Source organism: Camponotus vicinus, unplaced genomic scaffold, assembly GCF_025532165.1.
Source record: "Camponotus vicinus isolate PSW18456_S1 unplaced genomic scaffold, iyCamVici1.0 SCAF_5, whole genome shotgun sequence".
In the NCBI taxonomy this organism is placed as follows: domain Eukaryota; kingdom Metazoa; phylum Arthropoda; class Insecta; order Hymenoptera; family Formicidae; genus Camponotus; species Camponotus vicinus.
Genome location: NW_028141977.1, coordinates 18,188,292 through 18,201,317, shown reverse-complemented (window position 1 = coordinate 18,201,317; position 13,026 = coordinate 18,188,292). Strand labels below are relative to the sequence as shown.

At 31.7% G+C, this 13,026-nt stretch overlaps 1 protein-coding gene across 1 annotated transcript in view; it reads right to left on the bottom strand.

Moving 5' to 3' along the window:
* LOC145972285 (uncharacterized) overlaps positions 1 to 13,026 on the bottom strand; it is a 29,733-nt gene that overhangs the window by 5,445 nt on the left and 11,262 nt on the right. Inside the window, exon 2 of the mRNA XM_083100773.1 lies at positions 4,056 to 5,078. Within this exon, the coding sequence (XP_082956899.1) occupies positions 4,056 to 5,078 (1,023 nt within the window). The remainder of the gene's footprint in view (positions 1 to 4,055; positions 5,079 to 13,026) is intronic.

Sequence of the window (13,026 nt, the reverse complement as noted above, 5' to 3'; positions counted from 1 at the left end):
ATGCCTAAATTATTAATAACAATTAAAATAATTAATAAGCTGTTTATATAAAAAAATCATTAATTCAGGTATTAATTCTAAGTAGTTACATTTTTTAGAAAATTCTTTCTATACTAATTTTGCTTTCTGTTCTCGAAATTTACTTTTGTCATAATATTACATTTATTTGCACAATAATATTGATGATGTAATTTATTGAAGAAATATAAATTAATTCACTCTAATGAAAGTAAATGAAAGTAATCTATGTTTAATATAGAAAAGACAATTTTGTTACACATATTATAATTATTATTAATTATAATATGTGTATTAAACATTCTTTTCGTAACTTACAATAAAAATTCGTCAAATATCATGTATCTTTTTCTCGAAAAAATTGATGTATTAAATTCAAATAAAAATCAGATTAATATTGAGTCAAGATATCTCCGGATATAACATTTTCAAATTATAAATATCTATTTTAAGTAAACACTTGAAGGTACCGAAAGCTGAAAGAATTTGAATATAAATCTTCTCCAAGTCTACCTTATAATTCTTCCTTCTCTTATGATAGACTGCAATTATCTATCCACGTACGCGCAAGAGAAAATCTCTAACGAACGCAACGGCTTCGTCCTTATCCGGACGATTGAAATCTCGGTGCAAGCTGCGGCGTCCGCTGCTTGCGCAAGCAGCATGGCCGATCCACGAAATCTGGCACGCATCTCCCGTCGAAAGAGAAAATGCGCGTAATAATGCGGCGGACGCGCGCGCAGCTGGCATCGCCAGCTGGCGATGCGCAATCACGGCGCGGCCTGATAAACGACTAAGAGGGAGCGGGCTAACTGATAGCTGTATTAATTGTAAGTGAAACGACATCGAATCCGAGTGAAGAGCAACGACGCAGCTGGAAGTGACGGCGCTCTGTCACCTGTTGTTGAGACGCGAGCGTACAAATGGCGATCACGCGAATTTTCCGGGTTCGCATTCGTCTACGCTGTGATGTTTACAACTATCAATTAATTCTCCTTCTATACGTGTGTTTAGTAGGACATGCAATTTCTATTAATCACGCAGCCCACTCGCGTAGCGATTTTTTTATGTTTCATGTTGGAAAATTGATGTATAAATCATCATGTACAGGTCTTTCTTTGATTAATTTCTAGAGAAGTTCAGTTCATAATTTGTATTAAGCAAAGGACGAAATTTGGAAAGAGGAAAAGATTCGTTAATATAACGGAAAGAATTAATAAAAATCATATATGTAGTTTTCCTATTTCCTGACTATCATACATTTCTATTTATGAGTCTGCTATTTTATCTAATTTACAAACTTTTAATAATATGCGCATGGCTGAAACTAGATAATCTTTAATAGGCGAGCTAAGGCTCTTGTTTCCTCATTCATGTCATATTGATTTATGATTTTTGATTCGCAAAAAAACAAATGTAAATTTTTCATGAATACATTGAAATAAATTAGTTTCTTACTATGTTACCATTTGCATTCCATAGAACGATAAAGCACATATCGAAAACTCTCTTTTCGTATAGAATTCTAATGAAATTCTAATGAAATTCAAATGATATCACGTCGCGTCTAATTTAATTCGTCGATTATTATTGGAAGACATGGATAAAATCGCGATTAAAGCGAGACATCAAAAATATGTAATTAGATTTTAAAACTGAATTGATCTAACGCTAAATCAAGATAATATATAATCTAGACAAAAATGTAAAAAAAAAAGAAATGATCATTTCGTACAATTTACATATACTCTAAAATCACAAAATTTTTATCAAGTCGTCTTTAATCATTTTTTTGCTTTTGCATATTAATACTCCGAAAAATTACGTAGAACAGCTACGACTTATTTATAATAACAAATAAAAGCGAGGATTATTTTAATGTTCGAGGCGGCGACATGTTTATAATCGCGCTATTAGAATATAAATTTTTATATTTTAGCTGAGAATGAATTAATAAATGAATACAAAAATGCGCTTGTGTTAAACAGCCGTTTTTTTACATTCCTGCATTATTTAATTAAAATGGCAGGAACGATTGATGCCGCTATTTTCGTATGGCGTGTGAGGACCGCGGTTTCTATTTAATTAACTTCGCGAGTTTTACCACGAGCGATTTATAGAGACAGGCTATATCGAAACCATTTTCTCTCATTAATCTCGACGCACCAAGATGATAACGCGGTAAGTGCGTTCGTGCATCCATGTCACGTTAAAATGTTTCGCATCTGCGGCATTAATTAAAGGGTTGTAACGGTTTATCTCTGTTTTCGCCATATTTTGCGAAAATTGTGACTGAATTATCGCGAACCAATTAATCGCAATTCATGATTCTCGATCAATCTTTAACGGAATAATTGAATACGAGTGAAGAACGAGGATATTATATAATGTGTCAAATTTTTTATGTGAATATGTGTATAAAATAAAGTTTTAATTATTTAAAATTATCAATTATTAATTATTTAAATGGATAAAATATTTTTTATTTTCTAGATCTCTCTATTTAAAAGAAGTATTATTCGTATTTATATGGCGAAAATAAATTTACCATGTCATTGGCATAATTATTTACCTCTTCATGAATATTAACTCTTTTTAAATTATGCATGCAGTTGAAGTCGGAGTCGTTTTTCTATTGCTTGACAGATATCTTTTACTACCGATTAGACGAAAAACATGTGTTTGGGTTTGATTTTGCCATTCAATGTTATTCACCTCGACACAGTTCCCACCATAGTGAATATTTTATCTTCTGGTTTGCTCAATCTTTACACTAAAACGTGATTGACTTTCATGACCGACAGACACACATTGATCGATCCACCATCGCATTTCTTCTTGTTTTTTCTTTTTAAGTTTATAAAACAGAGAATCTATTACAGCAAAAACAAATAAATATTGATATTGCATACAATTTATTTTTTAAAACTTACAAAAAATATTTTTGTATTTTTTTCAATTAATATGATGACTGCGCCTACACTTTATTCGTTAAAAACTAAAAATTGAGTGAATAACATGTAAGACAGCTAATCTCACTGAATCTTTCACATGTTTATCTGTCAGGCTGTAGCGTTGGGAAGCGTTTAGTCATGTTTAGATAAGAAAACCGCCTCACAGAAATACACAAATGAAAAGGGAGTAAAACATTTCACTGCACATTATTAAGTCAGCTATCCAATCAGAAATGAATATGGTATTTAATTTTTAGTTTTTAATAGGTGATATTAATTTTTATTTCAATTTATAAATAGTTAGAGATATATGCAATGTATTTCTATTACTATTGTGTGTTACATTTAAATTTCGTATAAATGTTTTAATATGTTTATTTTCATTTTGGTTCTTTTAGAAGAAAATAAATATTATATTTATGTACTTTCTGTAATATTTTGTATATTTGTAATAAACTGGTAATATTGTCTTATTGATAATACAATTATATGTCATATTATTATCATATTCAAAATAATCATTTTTTCTCGATTTCACAAAATTTTTTTATACTACTTATAATTTGCGACATAATTTAAGATAAAGAATTCTGTTTATTACATATGTATAATATGTATAAAATATAAGTGATACATATTTCTTATATAATTATTTTTTAAGTGTTTTTCTATTTAGTAAAATTAGTATAACTCTATCTTTAATTTTTGTGAACTATAGTCTAAACAAAATCATCTAAAGTGACTTTTAATTTGAATATAATTAATTGATTGATTCAACGTTGAAATAATAGTCGAAAATTCGTCAATAATTTTTACCATCTCGATGTTGATTCCATTAGAATTTCACCTTAATCTCAATATCTGATTTTCGATGTTAGTTTGATACGTCAACTATGTTCTGAGAGTCACGCTGTAATCGACGTTCGAATTGGACCAGTTTTATATTCATGAGAATACAAGGCAACTCGACTTGAGTTGAAATCGCATTTGGCATCATAATCGATTATGCAAAACACATTTTTTATCAACACTCAATGATCTGAAATGTGATTAATAATATTTATAATCTTACTAAGTACTTACGTCATCGATATGACGTTGGGATACGACGGACCGAGGGGTTCTCGGTGAATGATGAGGTCTGATAATCTGGCGCCACGGCGACGCGGTGACGCGATTGGCCACATGCCTGCGGATGGTCCTCCACCTACAACAACTTTCGCCGCAGCTGAGATCCTCACCCGCCATCGTCTGCGAACCGTAATCAATCGTCTTCTCGAATGACCTTGTTCGACATTGCAAGGACGACAACGGCATCATGCCCTGGAAGGGGTACTCGTCGCGTGACCTTTCATAAGACTCGTCTGCCACGCGTACATCATCATCCGTCATCGGCTTCTCCGTCGAACGATTCACCTGCGATCTCTCGTAGCCCGATATTCTGATCCTCTCCGAAGAATCCAGATTCCCGTATCCTTCCGCGAACGATCTATCAGGAAGACACGCGTCTCGCTGATAAACGTCGAAAGACGATTCGCTACTAGGGGCTATCATGCGATTTTTATCCATGACTATCACCGAGCTGTGATCTTTCTCTGCGGAAGCATCTATCGCTCTATCCTGATACAGGAAACCATCGATTGGCCAACCGCCCGGACAGCTTGGCTCAAACGAACTGGGACCAGGATTATTGACTTCACGAAGCGTCCCGATATTCTTGGAAACGTTCCTGTTGCCGTCCATCGAAAAAATCCTGGACTCCTTTCTATCGAGCGGATCTTCGTAGGATGATCTTCCTGATCTACACCAAGGATATTGATCGCATCGCAGATACTTGGGATTAACTTTCACGTCTTTCACATCCTCCAGTTTACAGTCCGCTTGCACTCGCTCGCCGCAAGTCGTTGTCACTGGCACCGGTGGCAGGCGAATCCGCAGCGTCTCGGCAGCGTGTAAAAACGCGTCCAATCGCATCCGCGGAACCGTGACACTTCCGGTGTAGACGAAGCCGAGAAGAGCCGCGAGTTCCGGCGCTTCCATTTCAGCCAGGATCACCGTGATCGGCTCACAATGAGCGGTGGCCTTGCTATGCGCCAACAATACCTCCTGTAAATGAAAACAATTTTGTTTTTACTGGAATAATTCAAAAACAATATTAAATAATTTTATATATACGATTAATTATTTCTCGGAACTATAAAATATTCTAAAAATAACGAATTTTAATTTGCTTTTCAAGATATCTAATTTTATTGAATAGTAATTAAACGAATCTCATAAACGTGTTCAATATATTAGCCAATATTAGCCAATATAGAAAAAAATGCATTTAAATATCAAACATGATGTCTCTGCTCTATTTAAATGCCAAAGAAATGCATTAAAGATAACCGGGGATTTCTGCATTAATAAAAATTACTTTATGATATCATATGTTGGTTACAATTAATAGTGCATAAGTAATAACATCATAAAAACATGAAATTTGTCGAGAAATATGTCGAGAAATACATGTTGACTGCATAAGTAGGCTGAATTTAATTAGCGCTCCCATTTTCAAGTTAAAAAATTTACGAATTTTTTTGTTTATCTGGTGTGTAAAACGGCAATATATAAAATCGTAAACCTATTTACAGAAATTACAGAAATATATTAATAATAGGTAATCAATGTTAGAAAAATCTTCTTAGGATTCAATTTGACAAAGATTTTTTGCAATATTTTTCTGCAATATTTTTGAAGAAATTATCAAATATAGACAGATAAACTCTTTTATTTTAAAAACAGAATTTACAATTAATTGAATAATAAATTTTTTATTTTATCTTATTTAATATATCTTGATATCTTTTTTAAATAACGCATCATGTGTTCATCAAACAATCTTATATAAAAAATGTTTAATAACATAAAAAATCATTTGTATGTAGATAGAATAATACATTTGAAGAATTTATGAATGAATAAAAATAATTTAATCAATCTATCGAAATGTAAAGTTTAATTACTAGTTGTCAAGGAATTGTAAGAATTAAGACTTCCGAATCGTTCAAACGTTTACTTTAAGCTCGTAAGTATCGCGCGTTTGATTTACTACATTCTTCTCTCCGTCGTTATTCGCGCGGATAATGGAACATGAACAATAATGAATTACGAGCGTCTCATTGTTGCAAGCTTGAAGACCACGTTGCGCCGAGATAACTGTAATTACGGCCTCGGTGGTCGATTCGACGGATCTTTTCGATTTTTTAACGCGATAATTAACCGCTATTGGCCAGTCGCCGAGATCAGGGAACCGATTTGAATTAACCTCCGTCATTCGCACAATGTTGTTTGCGCGATAAAGAAAAAGTCGCGCATTTTTGTTCTATTGCGTAAGATTGCGTAAAAATATAGATTGCACAAATCTCTTTAAACTCCACTTTTGAAAGATCGCGCGATGTCCATGTACATAAAGTGAATGTCTTAAAATTATTCCCCGGACTTTCTAAAGGTTTCTTTATTCTGCATTAACGTGGAATTTATTATGTATTCGTATCTAGGCGCTCTATTTCCCCAAAGATCAAAGATTTTTTCTCGACTTTCGGATTCTTTGGATAATGTTGTATACAAGATTGAGAGGAACATTCTAGTCTTCAATCATTCTTCTTCTTCGCGCCGCTCTGCAACCATTTTAACGGCTCGTTGACGGCAAAAAAATGGCGAGAGCATCATTCTTGCACGTAGAGAACGCAAATGAAACGTTAGCTTTCAAACCGGCCCGCGGCTCGATGCAACTTCCCTGCACCGTTGCCTCCAATGGCGTAGGAAGAACTTTCGAATTCTTGCGCAAGAATCATTCGTGGGGCCTGCATTTCATTTTTGCAACATCAAACATCGATATCTCGCGGTCTCTCTTCCTCTGACTATTATTGTTATGAGATAGATTTCAGATTTTAAAAAGAACCTGAATTATAAACTAAAGAACCTGAACCATAAACCGACAATATAAATACATCTACGCGATACATTCTCAGCTTTAAAATTTTCCTCTAAGCTATTTTCAGTATCATGTCATCATGCAAAAGACGGTATTTGTTATCTGATTTTTATATTAAAACTCTACATTTGACGTTTATAGCATCATTTTATGTAGATTTAAAATCGGTATATTTTTATAAAAAAATTTCTTCTACCTGAAGAATCTCTCTTTCTGAAATGGAGAGGAGAAATGGGTTTATAGATTGCCTGTGATTATTGCCCTCATATTTCTGTTATATTATGGCTACACCTTTGTGCCGCAAGGCCGTGGTCAGCTTTTTTCCTCCTACTAGAGGTGTTTTCTCGAACGCAATTACTTAAGATTACTATTTGCTCGTTTGAATTATCATTTTTCATTTGAATCATAAACATTTCCGGAGATCATGGAACATCTCCGAGATCGGAATATATTCCATTACATGGAGACAAGAATGTACGTATAGATAATCAGACGTAAAGTATAACGCGAGCTTTTCCCGCAACCGAGCAATTAAGGGTAATGCACAGATTTATCGCAAACTTTAACATAATTAATGATATAATAAACGTGTGATATTATGCTTATATATCATATTTAATATCTCGCATCTACTTTACAAACTTTTTAGACAAGCATATAGATAGAGTATTTAGATACAAGCCTCTCAATACTTTTACAAGATTAGATTCACATTTTGTATATCTCTCTAATGATAATGTGTCCATAATTATGTGTTCTTAATTGCTGAAACATTTTTCAAAAAAGCAAGAAATATTAAGAATAAATCTTCTTAACTAATATAACACAAAACTTCTTTATATAAAAATTTTATTTTCAAAGGATTAATTTTTCTTTAAAGTTTGATATTCAGCAAATTTATTATAAATCGTATGTATATCTCAAAATTTCGTGATAATTTTTTATCCTATTTTTTATTGCTTTACGAATCCTTCGTAGATGAAAAAATTATTATAATCGAGATGTCTGGCAATTTATAGTTAAAACTATCCATAATCCGCTATCTACAAGTGTAGTAAGTATGTAATAAACGGTTACTGGTTTCAAGCTGTGAGAAATTTTTAAGGCTGTTTATATCGATTTATATGTCGATTTATCGCATGCGAAACGGCGATTACATCACCGAGATCTATCAATCAATTACAATAAATATTACAAGTAATCAACGGATGTTATCTTTAACCGTTAAATGATATCAAGCTGTGCGAAATTTTTCAGCTCGTTTCCGCAGATTTATAGATCAATCTCTAAATGCATGAAACATTACTGTTGAGATCTATCAATCAGAATCTTAGCGATATTCTCTCTGAATGCGCTTTCTATCCGATGCGATCTATGCTATCCACATATTACAAAATTCAGGGTGCGATGGAAAACATCGATTAGATCGTCGTAATTACAGTAATCGGATATCAATTCTCTAGCGAGTGAATGATCGGCTGAATTTTTCTACGGTCGATTTTAGCTTCCCGCGAAGTAACGCGCAAAGTTTCGCACCTACTTCGCGTAATTGTAGGGTATTCGATGGCTCGCATGCAACAGTGCATTGCAGTACTTCTGCAAATATGTACAGCTCTTGAAGAAACGCTCAAGAAGAGTCGATTTCCGAGACCTCACATAAAAAGAGTGTTTGCTAAAGATACACGACTTCATTCTCTCTCTTGAAAGATGTCAAGTTAAATTTTCCAGTGCAAAATTTGTCGATAAATATTTAAGGAAAGAGACAAAAATAGAAAACAATTTTATTTTTCTAAATTTCCCTAGCTGAAGATTTAAAATATAATTTTAAAATTGAAATCTTTTTACAGAAATTTTTCGTGTAAGATATCTTTAATTGAGAAACAAATATATTCAGATCAAATCAGTATTTTCTTATATTCTTTGTGATTTGATATTTCATAATAAAATATTAAATCATATTTTAAAATAAAATGTTAGAATATCAGATCATATAATTTGCTAAAAAAAGTCAAAAAGACAAAAGATAAAACTTTCGAATTTTCTGAAACATCTTATAATCCGATTTAGCATATAAACAACCAATATACATCAATTACAGATTTCTGGTGAAAGTGTAAATTAATTAAGTGAATCAAAGCAGTTTTGATATGCATCATGTAATAGCTGAGAAATAAATATCGATTCAGAAGACATACGAGAGAGTACAAGAAATATGTATATATCGATTTACACATACATATACAAGTTAATATTTTTCCTCTGAGCATTTAATATTATTATATTAATTAGAATATTAGATTATAAAAGTTTTTAATTCGAGTATTTTTTCTATCGCGAATATTAAGCAATATAAAAATAAAACTTTTCTAAGGAAATAAATGAAATTGTTATGTGTTCAGGCTTTTATCAATTCAAACTCACGATCTCGCTTATCAAACGGGCTTAATGATAAGCAGAACAGTTGTTATACGGGCATAGACTTGAGAGGTCTCTAATATTTAACGCAACATTTTGCACGCTTCTCTCATGACAAACGTGAATGATGATGTAAATACCCGCGTCGTCGTTTTGCGATATTAAAATAGCTGACGAGCATGATTTGGTTTTTGCGCAGATATCGCTTGATTCGCGAGTAAACAGAGTACATATATCGTAGCGTTGTATAAGACCTAAAATAAGACAATATTCGTAAAAATATTATATTGATATTGATTTTCAAAAACTTAAATCTCTTATTTTAATCTTGAATGAATCTTTGTAGCAAAAATTTCGTCTTTTATTATCTTGTCTCGATTTTATTAACAATTTTTATCTAATATTAAACAAATGTTTAAAATAATACATATATATTTAACATAATCATTATAATGTAATTTAAAATAATTATTACTATTTTTATGTCACTCGTTTACTTTTCAAAACACAATGTATATAATTTGTTGTCTTCACGAAAAGATTGCACGCAGTAATGCCAAAATGCCAAAACGGTTCATGACATGCATACAATCAAAGAACCGCGTATATGTGCGCAAAGTTTTGCTAAATGTAGCTTTAATATTTTATATTGTTTATTTTATTTATATTGTATTAATTATATTGTATTAATTATATTGTATTAATTATTAATAAAAATTTATATATAAAATTTATTATAAATGTTTTTATTTGTTAAATAAAATTTTTTAAGTTCAAAATATAATATAGTGATTTTCTTCTCATCTAACTTACAAACATATTTTAGTCTTTTTTTTAATTAATAATCTTTATAAAATTAATAATCTTGCTAATAGTCTTGATATTATCTTGATATCTAATTAAAAATCTTATCTTGATCTTGTCTGAAATTTCGAGACAAGACAAGGCAATATCAAGACTAGTCTTGTTATCTCATACAATCCTAATATATCGATTAAACTCCGCACGATATTGCGCTTATGTGACGATAATTATGCGATTCCTTGGCCGAGAGAAAACGCCGAGAGCCGTGATTTAATCTAACGAGTTCACCCACTTGAAATTATTCGAACGTAAGCGCAATCAAAAATAATTACTGAGACGAGCGAGGGCAAATGGTCGGCGAGAGCAATCGTTAAATGAACTAAACTTTGTTTAGATTCTATTCACACGATGCTTCACGTATCGTTAATGGATGCGATATAACGCAACGTGAGTGGTTGCAACCGACCAGATTGACTTGTGCTACATGTATGTAATAGCAACATCATGTTACATATGACGCGTACATCATTTTTCTACTAATTTAAATGTAATAAAATGTACTAATTTAAATGTTATATATTTTTGTGTACTAAAATAAAAAAATATCCTCAAGATAAAAAAGATAAAAAATAAGATTTAAAAAATATCCTTGCAAGAAGGTTATAATATGATGATATTATTTTGAAATGAAAATTATTTTATGGTCGATCGTCGGTCATATTTTCGCTTCAAGACGCGCAGAATAAAAATTACGAAATGATTGTAAAAATAAAAGATACGTAAAGGAGTGCTTCTGTATACAATCGCTGATAAAATCAAGACACAAGATAAATGGAAATCGAATGTGTCCATGTAGAATTGGCATTTTTCACTACTAAACTGCGAAACGACGAGCGCGAGAGTACACTCGGAAAACGTGTGTGAGTGATTAAGAAATGCTTAACGATCGCGTCTCTCGTATAAATCGTGTGTAAGGAGAGCTTAAATGTTTCTACGCGTTGTACCGTAAACGTGATGAGCGATGAAGCGAGTCGCGAGTATAAAGCGTAACAATTTCTGACCAACACGGGATACGAGTATCGCACGGACAATATCAGCCATTAATCATTTCACCGTATCGATACGCCGCGGATAAATTATTACGCGAATAACGCACGGTGTTAAAAGCCGCATGCCCGCGGCATCCGTGACGAGATTTCTGGGATCCAGCGTTATTAACCTTAATACAATGCAATACTATTCGAATACAATGGGGAATAATGCAGGTTTGATAAAACATGATTGATCTTAGAGATTTCTCGCTATACTTGCAATTAATAATATTAGCACCTTAAGTGTGTTATTCGATCAGAGATGTAATCGTGATTTTTTTCTATATAGATCGTAATTTATAAAATTTTAGACTATTTTAATTATAAAGTATAATAATATGATTTTAATATTAATGATATGATTTTTTAAAATAAAGACATAATATATTTAATAATTTTTTTTAATAAAAACAATATGTCGGAGGAAAAAATATAAAAGTGCCTAATTTCGATTTTCTTTCGATGATTATTTCAAATATACATCATGCCGCTTCAATAATGTTGTACGTGATAGCTTAAGGCATACGTAAATTGAAAAGATACAATTGTAATATCGATATAGATCAGAAACACATACACACACACACACACACACACACACACACATACACACATACTCTCTCTCTCTCTTTTTCTCTTCCTATTATGTACTGTCACCGCGTCGTCATAGTTACGCTCGGTTGCTCAGTATTTTTATCTCTATCAATATTTTATATAAGCGCAAGAGTTATATTCTAAATGGAACAATTTATCACTAGCAATGTTATCGTGTGTCGTGTCTATCTTTCTTCTCTTGGCGTGGAAGATAATATTCGAAGTTCTCTTTCAAAATCAGCGTATCAAGATTCTATCGAATCTATTTCAGTAGGATTGCAAAAGCAATTATTTTTAAGTCATCATTGATAATTACTAAAATTGTACCAGAAATATAAATTCGAAGAAGGATTATCCTTATTGCAAGGAGCGAAAAATCAAGACATAAGGTTTACCCCCGCGATATATTCTGCATTCATATAATGAAATATAACTATCGCGCTCTCGTTTAATGCACTATAATTTGCTCTGAAAAATTTAATTTTCAATTATAATTCAGTAAACATAAAATTCGTTCAAATCATTATTAACTTACCTTCTGTACCCCTGAATGTATATGTGTGTAAATCTATTGGCCAATATTCGAATGATAAATTTTCTCCTTTCTTAGCTTTATGCCCTCAAGTAGCGATTATATCCGGCATGAACACTGACTAATAAGTAGTATGACTCGACAATGCCTGCATTCACGAGTGATAAATATCAACATATTTACGTGAATTGCATATATCACGATTAAAAATATTATGTTCAAAGATGTTATAATTAACATTATGTAGATTGAGAAGAAACTAATGTACATACATAAAGTGACCTTTTAATATATATTTTGATATCGAGATAAGACTAATTTTTTTTACGAATATTTGCGTATTTTTATTCCAAGTCAAAATAATTTGCTAAATATTACATATATACATATACATATATGTAAAAATAATAAAAATAGTTTTAAAACATCCAGGTAAGGAAAAAATTGTACGTTTTTCATTATAACATTTCATTATTTTCGTTTTAACATATATACATTAATTATTTCAAAGCAATTTAAAAACTATTATTACTTAAAATATATATAATTTTTATATCGAACTCTTTTTTTACCTTATTTTCTTTCTTTCTAAATTATTTTTTGTTCCTAACTTCTCTTTGAATTATAGAATTTATACAT